Source organism: Aquarana catesbeiana, linkage group LG03 (assembly GCF_042186555.1).
Source record: "Aquarana catesbeiana isolate 2022-GZ linkage group LG03, ASM4218655v1, whole genome shotgun sequence".
Classification (NCBI taxonomy): Eukaryota; Metazoa; Chordata; class Amphibia; order Anura; family Ranidae; genus Aquarana; species Aquarana catesbeiana.
In genome coordinates, this window is record NC_133326.1 from 627,887,830 (window position 1) to 627,902,844 (window position 15,015).

A 15,015-nucleotide genomic window follows, 5' to 3' on the forward strand; every position below is an offset into this window, starting at 1 on the left:
ATATATGTTATAATGTGCAGGGTGTACTTTTTGTAACTACAACCTACACATAGTACACCATGTACATCATAACCTGTATAATTACAACATACACATAGTTCACCCTGTACATCCTAACTCATGTACCCATAACCTACATATAGTGCACACTGTACAAAAACACCCGTATAACTACAATATAAACAAAGTACACCCTGTACATCATAACCCGTGTAATTGCAAATTAAACAAAGTACATCCTGTACATCATAACTTAATAACAACAACATACACAAAAGTACACCTGTACATTATGATCTGTATAATTACAACCTACACATAGTACACTCTTTACATCATAATCTTTATACCCACAACCTATACATAGTACACAATGTATATCATAACCCAGGGCTCAAAATTTCAAGTCCTGAGCTACTAGCTGGGCCTTAAGGGTTACTCACCACCAGTTGCGCCACCCAACCCCTACCCCACCCCTAATTCCGCCCCTAAACACGCCCTAGTAAATTATATCATGAAATGACACTTTAATGTTTTATGCAGAATTAAAGTGGTGTTCCAGCCGAAATTATACTTTTTAAATAAAAATACCCCTATAATACACAAGCTTAATGTATTCTAGTAAATTTAGTCTGTAAACTAAGGTCTGTTTTATTAGTTTATAGCAGTAGTTTGTTATTTTATAAACTTACAGCAGGCCGTGGCCATCTTAAGTGTGGGCATCTAAAACCAGACTGTATTTCTTCCTGGATCTCATCCTTGCAGATCTCGCACATGCTCAGTGCAGCACAAGCAGTGTAATAGGTTTCAGGTCAGGTTTCCATAGTAATGGCAGTGTCAGAGGAAGTTGCAGCCCCTTCCCAGAAGGCATTGCAAACAGGAAATGATGCGATGGGCCACGGCCAGGGAGGAGGAAGTGAAAAATGAATACAGCAGATATACAGTAGGTGCTGAGAAAAAAAATTTAAAAATATACAATTTGTTTACAGTGCACAGTGTAGTGAGGGATGCTGAAGAGTTGTAAAAGTGGGTGGAACTCCACTTTAAGTTATAAAAAGAAAGATTAACAACAACTTTATCAGTGCCCCTCAGCGCAGCAGACCTGTGCCCATCATTGTGGGATGACCTGTGCCCATCATTGCGGGATGACCTGTGCCCATCGTTGCAGCCTGACCTGTGCCCATCGTTGCAGCCTGACCTGTGCCCATCGTTGCAGCCTGACCTGTGCAGAAGAAGAGAGAGGGGACCGGATCATCACAGGGGAAGAGAGAGTGGATGAAGAGACGAGCTGGCCGGATCACAGAGCGGGGATAGCCCTCATTAACAGCTTACATTTGAATTGCCTCCACTCACGGTCACACACAGCCCCGCCTCCTGACCCAGGGCCTGTAATGGACAGAACACTTCCACACTGGTATTGGACCGGTGTTCTGTCTATCACAGGCACTGGTTCAGGAGGCGGGACTGTGTGTGACCATGAGCGGAGGCAATTCAAATGTAAGCTGTTACAGAGGGCTTTCCCCGCTCTGTGATCCGGCCAGCTTGCCTCATCATTCACTCTCTTTCCCCTGTGATGATCTGGCCTCCCTCTCTGTTCCTCTATGCTCTCTTCCCCTGGGCGAACGGCTCCTATTCAACCCATCATAACCTGTATAATTTCAACCTACACATAGTGCACCCTGTACATCATAACCTGTATATTAGTGACTGTGTTTGGCTGCTGTTGTTTAATGAGCATGTTAAACTTTGTGTACACGTTACAGAATGATCCAAGAGGGACTTCGGAGTTAGTCAGCCATTTGGAGTCGGAGGTGGAGAAGGCACGGCTAAGGGAAGCTGAGACTTTGGAAGCACTAAAAGAAATGCAGGACAAAGTGGTGGAGCTGGAAAAGGTGAAACACCGTCAGAACCAGTACATAGTAGAGATCGACAGAAATTCCCCACTGACTTAATTGTACACTTGTAGAACCAGACGGTGTGACAGATCTCTGCAGAGCACATTGGGCCCCTCTCTACAGCATGCCAGCAGGGGACAGGCGTCTTCTACTCAGATTGTGGCTGCTTTCATAACAAAATGATCTGTCAGACTTGGCACGTCTTTTGTGATGCACCTGGAATGCATTTAGCCTTTACACAAATCTAATTGAGATATAAAAGTTTAAAATAAAGTTCACTTCTATAATATTATCCACATGGCAAACTAATCTGCTGGGCACAAGAGACACCTGTAGCATTGGTAGCTCTGTTGCAGATGCTCTGCGTGCCCCTCTCATGTTGTGCTGTAGTAGAGCCCAGTAACTTTATTTGCTTTTGTTCTAGCATAAAAGAAAATTGACAAATTGGGAGGATTATAAAGAATGTGAACTTTCTGAATTCTTAACGTAATCTGTGGCCAGGCTATGGACCCACTACAGACACTTAAAATGAAGTAAATGAGCTTTAAAATGAGCCCTTACTGACCTAGCGCATGTGGCTGCAGACACTGTGAACTAGTTTATAGTAAAACATTAGGTACAGAAGTCGTACAAGTCAGCAGCTCTGCTCTTTCTGATCCCCCTTCTCAGTACACCTCCTGTGTGTCTACATTGGAGAATAGAAGGCTTGAAATTAGCTGATTGATTGCTGAGAGGGTTAGTTAAGTTGGCTGGGGAGCAAAAACACTGCTGCAAATGGGGAACAGGGTGAGCTGAGTCTGTGCCAGGGGGGAGGAGAGCTGCTGAGTGTCTGCCAGGGGGGGAGGCGAGCTGCTGAGTGTCTGCCAGAGGGGAGGCGAGCTGCTGAGTGTCTGCCAGAGGGGAGGTGAGCTGCTGAGTGTCTGCCAGGGGGGAGGAGAGCTGCAGAGTGTCTGCCAGGGGGTAGGAGAGCTGCAGAGTGTCTGCCAGGGGGTAGGAGAGCTGCAGAGTGTCTGCCAGGGAGGGAGGCGAGCCGCTGAGTGTCTGCAAGGGGGGGGGGGGGGGGCGAGCCACTGAGTGTCTGCAAGGGGGGGCAGGCAAACTGCTGAGTGTCTACCAGGGGGAAGGGGAGCTGGTGAGTGTCTGCCGGGGGGGAGGCGAGCTGCTGAGTGTCTGCAAGGGGGGGAGGCGAGCTCCTGAGTGTCTGCCAGGGGGGAGGAGAGCTGCAGAGTGTCTGCCAGGGGGGAGGAGAGCTGCAGAGTGTCTGCCAGGGGGGAGGAGAGCTGCAGAGTGTCTGCCAGGGGGGAGGAGAGCTGCAGAGTGTCTGCCAGGGGGGAGGAGAGCTGCAGAGTGTCTGCCAGGGGGGAGGAGAGCTGCAGAGTGTCTGCCAGGGGGGAGGAGAGCTGCAGAGTGTCTGCCAGGGGGGAGGAGAGCTGCAGAGTGTCTGCCAGGGGGGAGGAGAGCTGCAGAGTGTCTGCCAGGGGGGAGGAGAGCTGCAGAGTGTCTGCCAGGGAGGGGGGAGAGCTGCAGAGTGTCTGCCAGGGGGGAGGCGAGCCACTGAGTGTCTGCAAGGGGGGGAAGGCGAGCCACCGAGTGTCTGCAAGGGGGGGGAGGCGAGCTTCTGAGTGTCTGCCAGGGGGGGAGGCGAGCTGCTGAGTGTCTGCCAGGGGGGGAGGCGAGCTGCTGAGTGTCTGCCGGGGGGGAGGCGAGCTGCTGAGTGTCTGCCGGGGGAGAGGCGAGCTGCTGAGTGTCTGCCAGGGGGGGAGGTGAGCTGCTGAGTGTCTACAAGGGGGGGGGCGAGCTCCTGAGTGTCTGCGGGGGGGGGCGAGCTTCTGAGTGTCTGCCAGGGGGGGAGGCGAGCTGAGTGTCTGCAAGGGGGGGGAGGCGAGCTGCTGAGTGTCCAAGGAGGGGGGGGGGCGAGCTGCTGAGTGTCTGCAGGGGGGGGGGGGGGGGGGGCGAGCTGCTGAGTGTCTTCCGGGGGGGGAGGGGAGCCGAGCTGCTGAGTGTCTTCCGGGGGGAGGGGAGCCGAGCTGCTGAGTGTCTGCCAGGTGGAGGGAGACGAGCTGCTGAGTGAACTTGTATGACCATAGTGCTTGCGCTGAGAGCTTTGAGATTGCATAGCTTCTCAGAGCTTGCAGCTACAGAGGTCAGTGAGGGCTTATTTTAAATCTCATTTATTGCTTGTTAAGCCCTTCCATCCAGCTGAACTCCTACATGTGGCAGTGCAGAGGGGGACCTTATTCTATGCTGCCACATATGTGTCCATGTTGTGTGCTTGGATCACCACAGTGGAAGCTCCTGATCACACATCAGGAGCCAGAAAAAACTGTTGTAAATGCTAAAAATTTTGTGTTTGTGATATATTTTTTTTGGGGGTGGGGGATTAGAACCTCTGTCAGGTTTTTATTGCTTCCTTTCTCCCCTTTGGAAAGATTTATCCACTCTAATTGCCCTAATGACCATTGTCACTGGGACAGAAGGTGAAGGGAAACCTCCCTAACATCACACAGATAGTAACTAAATTAAATACACCTAATGAAGTTTGAACTCTTTACTATGCCCAAGACTTAAAAAAAAAACTTTTTTTTTCGCTTTAAATACAGATCAGTAACAAGTATCTGACTAGTGTAAGAATGTTTAATTTAATTTCTGCCTGACCTATTAACATTGATAGAAATGTTTTATTTTTCTGCAGAGGAACAGCGCTCTCCCAGATGAGAATAATGTTGCGCTGCTCCAGGATGAGGTCCAAGTTCTGCGGAGAAGAGAGGCCCATGCTCTACAGGTCATGCGTGAGGGCCAGCAACAAGTGACTGAACTGACAGACCGTTGGCAAGTAAGTTCTCTGTTATCATATTCCAGTGGAGAGAGGATATTGCTATCGGCTTTCATTTATACTTTGCAGGCCCCGCCCCCTCTCTCTTGATTGGCTAACTGAGTTTGACCGCAATGGGAACCAATAGCATCGCTGCTGTGTCTCAATCAGGAGGGAGGTTCCTGGACTGACAAGGTACTCGTGGACATGGCTAGTTAGGTATGGGGCTCATGTAAGTATTAGAGGGGTTTGAAGAGAGACAGCGCACTCAACAGGGAACTCCCAGTCCAATTTTCAAGATCCTCTTTCAGGTGCTCAGTGTGTCCTTACACATTACAGCAGAAACAAGTAAGAGGATTGAGCCAGCAACTCTGTAGTCCATATAGCGATTTTAATGGTTGTAACCAAAAACTGACGCGTTTCAGCAACAGCCGAACTACAACTAAGGCTGTTGCTGAAACGCGTCAGCTGTTTTGCTTGTCACTTTTTGTAACCAACCATTAAAATCGCTATATGGACTTCAGAGTTGCTCATTCCTTTTACTTATTTAAGTATTAGGGAGGCTGCTGCACACTGAAGGCTTTTTATCTTAATACATAGAATGCATTTAGATAAAAAAAACTTCTGACTTTACAACCACTTTAATAATGGTGTTCTTCACCAGCCCACAAATGTTTGATTTACCTGTAAGTTGTCTTTTAAAGAATGTATGTGTTTTGCTACAACACTTTTCGTAGCATAATTCTACTTGCTCTACTGTTTTGTAGTTGGATATCTGTGTTGGCAATTTATTGAGATATCCATTCACAAAACAAAAAGAAAATGTTCTCTGCTGGATAGGGGAAAAAAGTCAATACAAGTTTCATGAGACTCTTTAGCTGCAAGGAACCTGGAAACAATCTTTATTCATTATTTTATTCTTTTATCTATTTAATCTCTTTCCCTTCTTTGTGTAGGCCCTGTCTTCACGGGGAGGTGGCATTTGGAAAGATTCACCTCGTAAGAGCGCCACTGGAGACCTGCAGGATGAAGTCATGTCTTCTCGGTTACGAGAAGTCCAGGCTCAGAGCGAAACCCGTGAACTTCGCCAGAGGGTACTCATTCTGGAAAGTCAGGTGACCTCGCACTTCCCGTCAGTGGTCGTCTGCTGTATTGAACTATGTGTAGTATATTTCATTCATTCAGGGTTCAGACAGAATTACATGGACAAGTCAAATAGGATTGATTTTGTAATAAGCAGCTGCTAAGTAAAAGCATCAGAGCCAAATTACATGAACTTTGTTTACATAAGCATGCAGGTTTAAAACCGATCTACAACTTGGATAACAGAGTATAAGTGGTAAAGATAAAAACCGGTTGCTTACACAAAATCTACACTATATAGGCAGAAGTTTGTAGGTTTGTGGACCTCTGCCCATCACACTTATATGAGCTTGCTGGACGTTCCATTCCAAAGCAGTGGATATTAATATAGAGTTGCGCCCATTTTTTTTTTTTTTTTTTTTAGTGTATCTGTAGTGTGGCTATTCACCAAAAAAATAAAAAAATTCAGCGTAAATTTCTGAGATCAGCTACTTCTTAGATGAGAAGGCCTTGTTTCACAGTAAGAACTTCAATTCACCCCAAAGGTGTTCAGTGGGGTTGAGGTCAGGGCTCTCTGCAGGACACTTGAGTTTCTCCACATTAAACTCATCAAAGCATGTCTTTACAGATCTGGCTTTGGGTAAAAAGGCACAGTAATGCTTTGACGGAAAATGGGTTCCCAGATCTCCAGCAAAAAAAGTCAACTGGATTGGTGCACTATAACTATGCCTGGATAGAAAGGGCCCAGAGAAGGTTTGATTTAAAGCGGTAGCAAAGTTCTAGAGAAAAAGGGGCTCCTGGGTGGTTTAAGCCATAATGTTCCAGTATGCACCATCCACTAGCACATTATGACAGACTCGTTCTAAAGCTACATCCTCTGGCGGTGCGCTGTCACTGATGTCGGCGCTTCCATCTTCACCCGGTATTCCTTCCGGGTTCATGCTCCATGGCCGTTTGAATTAACAAACTAATTTCTAACAGTAAGTGTGGCAAACAAACTTCTAAAAGTAAGTGTGGCTTTCGTTTGGGAAAGTCCATTTGTTCCAAAATTGAATATTAAAAGCAAACAAAATTTTGAATTACTTTCAAATGACATTCATCGAGTCATTGAATGTACTGAGAATTGTCATACAAATTTGCATACGACTGTTCGTTTGAAAATGTACTAAAAGCTTTTGTGCAGTTTAAAGGTCTAACTTCCATGGCAGAGCTGTGGGATAGGCCAGGACAACCCCCAGGCAACAGACCGATACCATTCCACGGGCTGTTGATGACTGGGCTACATAGCAGGAGGTGAGTGATGACCGTGGTCCACACAGGGCTGTTACAAACCACAGTCGCTGCTCACCTCCTACTGTGCGGCCATATGGAGAGTGATGGATGAAGGGCGCGTGATCAGTTGCTCACATCAAAAAGTATAAAATTTATTCAAATGAAAAAGCCAATAAAGGCAAATAAAAGTGATTAAATAATGCCAATACTACGTATCAATACAAACAGGTAACAAAATATAAAAAACATGGAAATTTAAAGATAAAAATGGGTTAAAAGTATCATGAGCCCATATTGAGGCGGGTGTTTAGAGTTGGCTGACGCGTTTCGAGGATAACCTCTTCATCAGAGCCTTTGAGAACCAGGGCGCAGTCTCTATGGGCCAGTAGGCCAAAATCTGTACATCAACATAATGGCTGGTTGGAAAAGATGGCCTGAAATGGGGAATATGGTTTTCTGTGCTCCATACCAGTCCAGGTATAAGCGTTCTGTCTCTGGCTGGATGAAAGGGAGATTATTCAGCCTGTCTGCGTCCTCCTGGGAAAGTGCTGTCCTGTATTAGAGAGGGTGGAGGGGGGTGAAGATCTCTTGAGAGGTTACTGCAGCCAAGTGTGTCTGCAGCTGTCTCTCTGCCTCAGATAAAAGAGTGATAGCAGAACAAGGATGGTATCCTGTGAATTATATGCCTGTGTGTCCTCTCCTGGCTCCTCCGCCTGCCCAGCCGACTATGTCATCCTATCAGCAGGGCAGGGCGTGGGAGGAGTTGCAGATCGGAATGGCGAGCATCCTCCCGCCCCTTACCATGCTGATAGGATGACCTTGTCGGGAGGGCGGGGGAGCCAGGAGAGGACACACAGACTGATCACAGCCTCTGCCCTGCCAAAGGTAGAAGTCCTGTGCAGGGGAGGCAGAGATTAGCGATGTGTGATGTTGGAGAGGTAGAGGGGGGCAGTGTGATGGAGGAGGCTGTGATTGCTAGGGGCACTGTAATATAAAGGTGACTGTAAAGAGGCACTGTAATCATTACAGTGCCCCCTTTACAGCGCTGGCCCCATTACATTAATGTACAGGGGACTGCACTATAAAGGGGGTGCTGGGATGTGAAGGGGAAATGAGGACACTGATATAATGGGGGGACTGTGCTGTAAAGAGGGGGCTGTGGTGTGAAGGGGGGCTGAGGACAGACTCTGTAAATATCCTATCCCCCGACCCATCAACCAACCCCCCCCCTTCGGCCCTCGTAAAATTGGCTGCCATGAAACCGGTCCCTGGTTCCAAAAAGGTTGGGGACCGCTAGGCGGAAATGTTACAGATGAGTTCCAGATATGGTATATTTTGTATAGTTACCATGGACCAGTGTAACTGTGTATACCATACCATACCTGACATATCCCGCTTGAGGCTTGACATCGCTGAAGTAGACACTGCTACTTCAGTAATCTCTACTTGCTTCTGGGTCCCATGCTGATTGGCCCTCCTGATGCATTGTGAATACAGGAGGTCGACCGATCTGCACAGGCACCATTCAGAGAATGTTTTGCAACCTCTGAATGAATGCAAAGCGTTCTCTGGTTGGACATGGCGGAGAATGTGTGATGTCACTGTCCCGCCTCTCCCCCTTGTCCAATTAGAGAACGCTTTGCATTTTTTCAGGAGGTGCAAACATTCTCTGAATGGTGTCCAGGTGATGCAGCAGGAAAACCGCTCTGCACAGGACCCGGAAGCAAGTGGAGATCACTGAAGTAGCGATGTCTGCTTCAGTGATTTCCAGCTTCCAGGGGCATCAGCTATGTATGTTATATACATGGATACGTTGACCCACACTGTACCTATATAACTATATGTAAAAATATACCATGCCTGGAATTCTTTTTTCCTAAAATAAGTCATGCTAACGCGGACTGGTTGTTACCAGAGGTACTGTGATGATGACCTTAGTAGCATTATCTCTCCAACAAGCAGCAAGCCTCAGAACTGGTAAAAAATCCATAAAGGTGAAAGCTAAACTCCCTGTTCATAGTGTTTATTTTGTCTGAACTCGGTAAGGATGAAATCCTTCCCACTGATGTAACTAGTGTGAAGCAGTTCTTGAGTTTGGGTCTGATGGAGCGATTCCATTGGCTGACAGTCTGTGTCCTTTTCAGGAGGTGATGCATGAGAAACAGCTATCCCGGCTGGAGAAGGAGTGTAAGGAGCTCAGAGAGCGGTTGCAAAGCGAGGCAGCACAGAACAAGACCCTGCAGACCAAAATAAATGAAGATAAGAGGAGACATGCTGTGACCGAGTGTAAGGTGAGGCACAATATAACCGGAACTCTGTTTAAGATGTTGGCCAACCACGTGCAATACATGTATGCAGTACTCATTAAAAAGACCATGTGGCTGTTTTCAAATCACAAACTGAAGCCATGCCTGCAGAGAAAAGGACTTGTAATCTGCCCACTGCCAATATGTCTTCGGGAGCTACACTGGCTGAAAAATGTTTTGCATCCCACACTCATGACTGCGTTGGATGAACTGGTCCCTCAGTGCGCACGGTTTGCATCCTCCAATCGCTGTGTCCTGTAGTGATGTAGGACCAAATGAAGAGGCCAAACATACCCAAAAGTGTAAGATCCAGAAGATTTTTTTTATTTTAGCCATTGCTGCTCCTAAAAACAGCAGATATTGGCAACGCTGGCAGGAGGAGCAGTAAGTATTTTTTTCTTTGTGACCACAGTTTCAGTTTGGGATTTGAAAATGGTGACAGGGTCTCTTTAGGAGGGAATCCAAGTAAATGGTTAAATACACATCCTTGTAAGTGAACTGTTAAAACTAGCAGAGGATTCTTCTGCTTCCTGTTTCAGTATTGCAGCTGCATGCTCATTGGATAATGAATGAGTATGATCACTTTGCTGCAGGCAGGGGACACATGAAGCGGACTGGGAAATGGACTTGTCTGCCTGGCTGGGAAGTATGTGAAGAGTGTGTGAATTTTGAGATTAAACAGGCTTAAAGCGGAGTTCCACCCAAAAATGGAACTTCCGCTTTCGGAATCCTCCCCCTCCCCCTCCGGTGTCATATTTGACACGTTTTAGGGGGGAGGGGGGGAGCAGATACCTGTCTAATACAGGTATTTTGCTCCCACTTCCGGGCATAGATAGCCAAGCCACCCGCGGGTATCTACACTACTTCTGGCGCCTTCTCCGTCCCCCCCCCCCCCCCGCTGTCTTCTGGGAGACAAACAGGTCCCAGAAGACAGCAGGGACCAGTGAGATCGTGCAGCGCGAGTCGCACATGCGCTGTAGGGAACCAGGAAGTGAAGCCGCAAGGCTTCACTTCCTGTTTCCCTTACCGAAGATGGCGGCGCCTCCACCCGAGAGCCGAGGGACGGGTCTGCTTCGGGTGCCGACATCGCGGGCGCCCTGTAAGTGTCCTTATTTTAAAAGTCAGCAGCTGCAGTATTTGTAGCTGCTGACTTTAAAAAAAAATAAAAATTTAGGAGGAAACCATTGGGCAGGTTAGCAGTTCATATGTTTATTTCAGTCCTGTGTTCAAGAGTTGCCTGGAGTTTTCATAAAATCCCATTGTCTGCATTCATTACCATTTATATACTGAAATATTTAACCACTTCAGCCCCGGAAGAATTTACCCCCTTCCTGACCAGGCCATTTTTTGCGATACGGCACTGCGTCGCTTTAACTGACAATTACGCGGCTGCGCGACGCTGCACCCAAACAAAATTGACGTCCTTTTTTTCCCCACAAATAGAGCTTTCTTTTGGTGGTATTTGATCACCTCTGCGGTTTTTATCTTTTGCTCTATAAACAAAAGAAGAGTGACGACTTTGAAAAAAACACAATTTTTTACTTTTTGCTATAATAAATATCCCAAATGAAAAAAAAACTAAACCAATTTTTTCAACAGTTTAGGCCAATATGTATTCTACATATTTTTGGTAAAAAAACCCCGCAATAAGCGTATATTGATTGGTTTGCGCAAAAGTTATAGCGTCTACAAAATAGGGGATAGATTTATGGCAATTTTAGTTTCTTTTCATTTTTTTTTTTTACTAGTAATGGCGGCGATCAGCAATTTTTAGTGGGACTGCGACATTGTGGCCGACAGATCGGACACTTTTGACACTTTTTTGGGATCAGTGACGTTTATACAGCGATCAGAGCTAAAAATAGCCACTGATTGCTGTATAAATGTCACTGGCAGGGAAGGGGTTAACACTAGGGGGCGATCAAGGGGTTAAGTGTGTTCCCTAGGTGTGTTTCTGACTGTGAGGGGATGTGACTAACTAGAGGAGGAGAGCGATCGCTGTTCCTACTTAGTAGGAACAGACGATCTGTCTCTCCCCCCTGTCAGAACAGGGCTTTGTCTGTTTACATGCACAAATTCTCATTCTGGATCTCGTGCCTGCGATCGTGAATGGGCGGTGGCGATCGTGCCCGCCGGCCACGCGCATCAGGTCCCCCGCCATGCAGTGGGTGCACGCCTGCTATGGCTCTTAAAGGAGCCATCATACATATACGGTGATTTGCGCAGGAGAGCCATCCTGGTGCCGTATATGTACAGGAGTTGGTTGGGAAGTGGTTAAATGGGTTAAATGTTGTGGGATTTCTAGTGCGTGAATACTACTACTTCCTACTTCCTCTGTTCTGTCAGACATTCTTTTTCCTCAGTTATGCATCAATTTACTGAAATTCAGAAATTATTTGGCTGCCGTTTATGGCTCATTCCCACTTCTGTACTTAAAGAGAATATGAAATAAAAATAAAAACCGCCGTGGGTATAAATTGCATGCAGCGAGAGGTGTGCGTAACTGCAACAGCTTTACAAATCTGTCACTGCTAAAGCCCAGTCGTCTTGGTAGTCAAAGCTTCTGCGCTTACTGATCATGCAGAAGCTTGCTACTTACTGCCGTTCTGCATTCCTATTGAGCAGTGAGGCTGCCCATCACAGTAAAGGGCCAATAGGAATGCAAGGGGGAGGGTCTACCAGAATTTCATACCGGCAGCAGCTTTTTTTTTTATTATTATTTTTTTTTTTTGGATGGCAGAGTCTCTATGTGCTCAGCTCAGCCTTGTTTGTCTGAAAGGTGGAAATACAGATCATTTTGAGTTACTTTGTGTGTTTCCTATTAGAATAAAGAAGAGGTGATGGCGGTACGGCTGAGAGAAGCAGACAGCATGGCCGCCGTGGCTGAGATGCGTCAGAGGATAGCTGAACTGGAGATTCAGGTGAGACATTTCTAGAAGTGATCTCTAGATCTGACAATTTCCCCCCATTTCCAACAGATCATAGAGCTAAGATATATATCTGTCATCCACAAATGATTCAGCCGTTGATTGTTTATTCAAAGCTCCGTACCATGAATATACAATCTTTTGTTGGTGATTCTCTTCATACCTAGTGTTATTGGTATTTTTTTACATTTTTTATAACACTTGAAAAAGGAAGCAAGGTGCACCACATGCAAATGTACTTAACAAAACACGAGAATCGGGTCTTTATTTATTTATTTATTTATTTATTTATTTATTAAAATAAATTCCTCAAAATTAGGAATCTTCACAGATCCCTTCAGTAGGCGTTTGTTGGGAAGCAGTGATTGTGTTATGGCACTGCTGCTTCTGCTATGCTTTCCACCACCTCCCTATCTTTAGTCTTTCACTGTAAGTGCAGAATGATCATTCCTTAAAGGGTAACTCCACTTTCGTGGGAATAACAAAGAGCAAAAAATAAATTAATAATAAAATATCATATAATATTGCAAAACAATCCATATTGTAATTAAATGTTATAAAAAAAAATGACCTTTCTTTCTCAAACAACACGGGACACAGAGCCACAGTAATTACTGATGGGTTATATAGGTATCACTGGTGATTGGACACTGGCACACCCTATCAGGAAGTTCAACCCTCTATATAATCCCTCCCCCTTGCAGGGATACCTCAGTTTTTACGCCAGTGTCTTAGGTGATGGACGTGTAAAGATGTCCTGTGCTGAGCTCCAAAGGGAATATCCTGATATCCTATACTGGGGCAAGCCAGGCGAACCGGATCCATTCAAAGTGTCTTTTCATGGCCGAATTGAATGGTACCCGGGCCTCGTGTCCGAAGAAACGAGATTTTACCCGTAACGCTTCTCTTTTTAGAGAGCTGGACCCCGCAGATCAGAAAATGGCTTTAAACTTCCTAATTTCTGGCGAGGTGCTTTACGGTCCCAGAACTGTTGGATCCCCCTACTGATGGGGGCCCCAGTCTCTGACGGTTTTTTCAAACGGAGCCCACCGTGAGAGGTGAAGATTGGGTCTGTGTAAACTGCACCCTGCGGCTGGATAAGGTAAGAGGAGATTCAACAGAATTTTTGAGTTCTAGTGGCTTTTCTCCTTTAAGGTAAATGCATGCTATGCCTATTGTGACCACTGGGGGCTGCCAAGAGCACAAACCTGCACATGCTGACTGTCTGTCTCAGTGTTCATCGTTGGTGTTTTTCCTCACAGCGTCTCAAGCCGGCTGCAAAGAAGGTAAGATGGAGGAGGGATTTCTCCTGTTTGAATGTTCCCCCCCAGGCTAGAGGGACCACAGGGGTCTAGAAAGTGGTTATACCACCCGGACTCTGCGGCCTAATGGCCACCATCTCTGAAGATAGCCGTTCAGGCAGATCTTGTACCAGCCTCTACCCCCCCCGCCCCCCCCCCCCCCCCCCCCCCCCGCTCCCAGCCTTCCTCCAGAAGCATGACAGGAGAGTCGGCCAGCGTGGGAAGCGCTCGTTTTTTTCAAAACTCGAAGGGGGGGCGGTAGAGGAGGGGGGCGGGACGTCAGCACTGAGTGCTTAGACTCCCCACTCAGGCCAGCTGCAGGCTATTAGGGCACTCTGTACAGGTACACTCAGCCTTCTGAGAGACACAGAGCTGACGGTCGCATGTAAGGTGGGACACAGGCATTCTCCTAGGCAGCATTTACTGAAGTAACACCAGACTGAGCATTGGGTAGCAAGGCTTTTAGCCAGACTACATCGCTCAGCGGGCAGTGTTCATTTGTATACCTCACACCTTGTTGCTTTGCACTATGGGTAGAAGAGGTTCAAGCACACCAGGAACCAGAGACACTAGGGGATCTCGTTCAGGTTCTGAGGGCCCTCTGTCGGCAGCATCCTCCCCCCCCTAAAGATGGGCCAGGGACGGCTAGCCAGGGAGAGCCATCGGGGTCAGGGGCTACACTTGCTTCTGGCACTTCAGCCCCTGTATATATTACACAAGAGGTTTTTTCCTCAACCATTAATGGTCTAGAGGAAAGATTAATGGCCGTGATTACGTCTTCACTCAGTGGAAGAAAACGCACTAGGCTTTCCTCTGTTCCCCAAGACCCTCAGACAGAGGAGCTCTGGGATAAAGGAGATGAATCCCTTTCAGAGGATCGGGATGGGACGGATGATTCCTCTTCAGAGGACTCGGGTGGAGAGGGACCCTCTGCGACTTCCCAAGAGGAGAAAGTCTTAGTGCAGATCCTCACTGGATTGGTCCGCTCCACATTTAAGTTGCCCATACCGGAAACTGCTAAAGAATCCTCTTCTGCTTTGGGGTCACTGAAACCTTTCCAAGCAGTACATGCTTTTCCTGTTCATACTTTACTTGAAAAGCTCATTTATTCTGAGTGGGATCACCCAGACAAACGTTTTTTTCCCCCCGAGAAAGTTTTCAACACTTTATCCGATGGAAGAAAAGTTTATTAAAATGTGGGGAATACCGGTTATTGATGCCGCCATTTCCTCCGTAAATAATAGCCTGACTTGTCCTGTAGACAATGCTCAGATGCTCAGGGATCCTGTAGATAAAAGGATGGAATCCCTATTGAAGGATGTTTTCTCCTTAGCAGGATCAGTGACCCAACCTGCAGTAGCAGCGATTGGAGTCTGTCAATACTTAAGAGACCATGTTAAGCAGGTCATCAAAGTATTA

At 46.8% G+C, this 15,015-nt stretch overlaps 1 protein-coding gene across 2 annotated transcripts in view; it reads left to right on the forward strand.

Annotated features, from left to right (window-relative positions):
* Positions 1-15,015, forward strand: part of EVI5L (ecotropic viral integration site 5 like) — a 101,240-nt gene that overhangs the window by 61,880 nt on the left and 24,345 nt on the right. For both annotated transcript variants that reach the window (XM_073622422.1, XM_073622423.1), the window contains 5 exons: positions 1,764-1,892; positions 4,588-4,728; positions 5,664-5,822; positions 9,207-9,353; positions 12,194-12,289. In XM_073622422.1, coding sequence (XP_073478523.1) covers positions 1,764-1,892; positions 4,588-4,728; positions 5,664-5,822; positions 9,207-9,353; positions 12,194-12,289 — 672 coding nt within the window. The remainder of the gene's footprint in view (positions 1-1,763; positions 1,893-4,587; positions 4,729-5,663; positions 5,823-9,206; positions 9,354-12,193; positions 12,290-15,015) is intronic.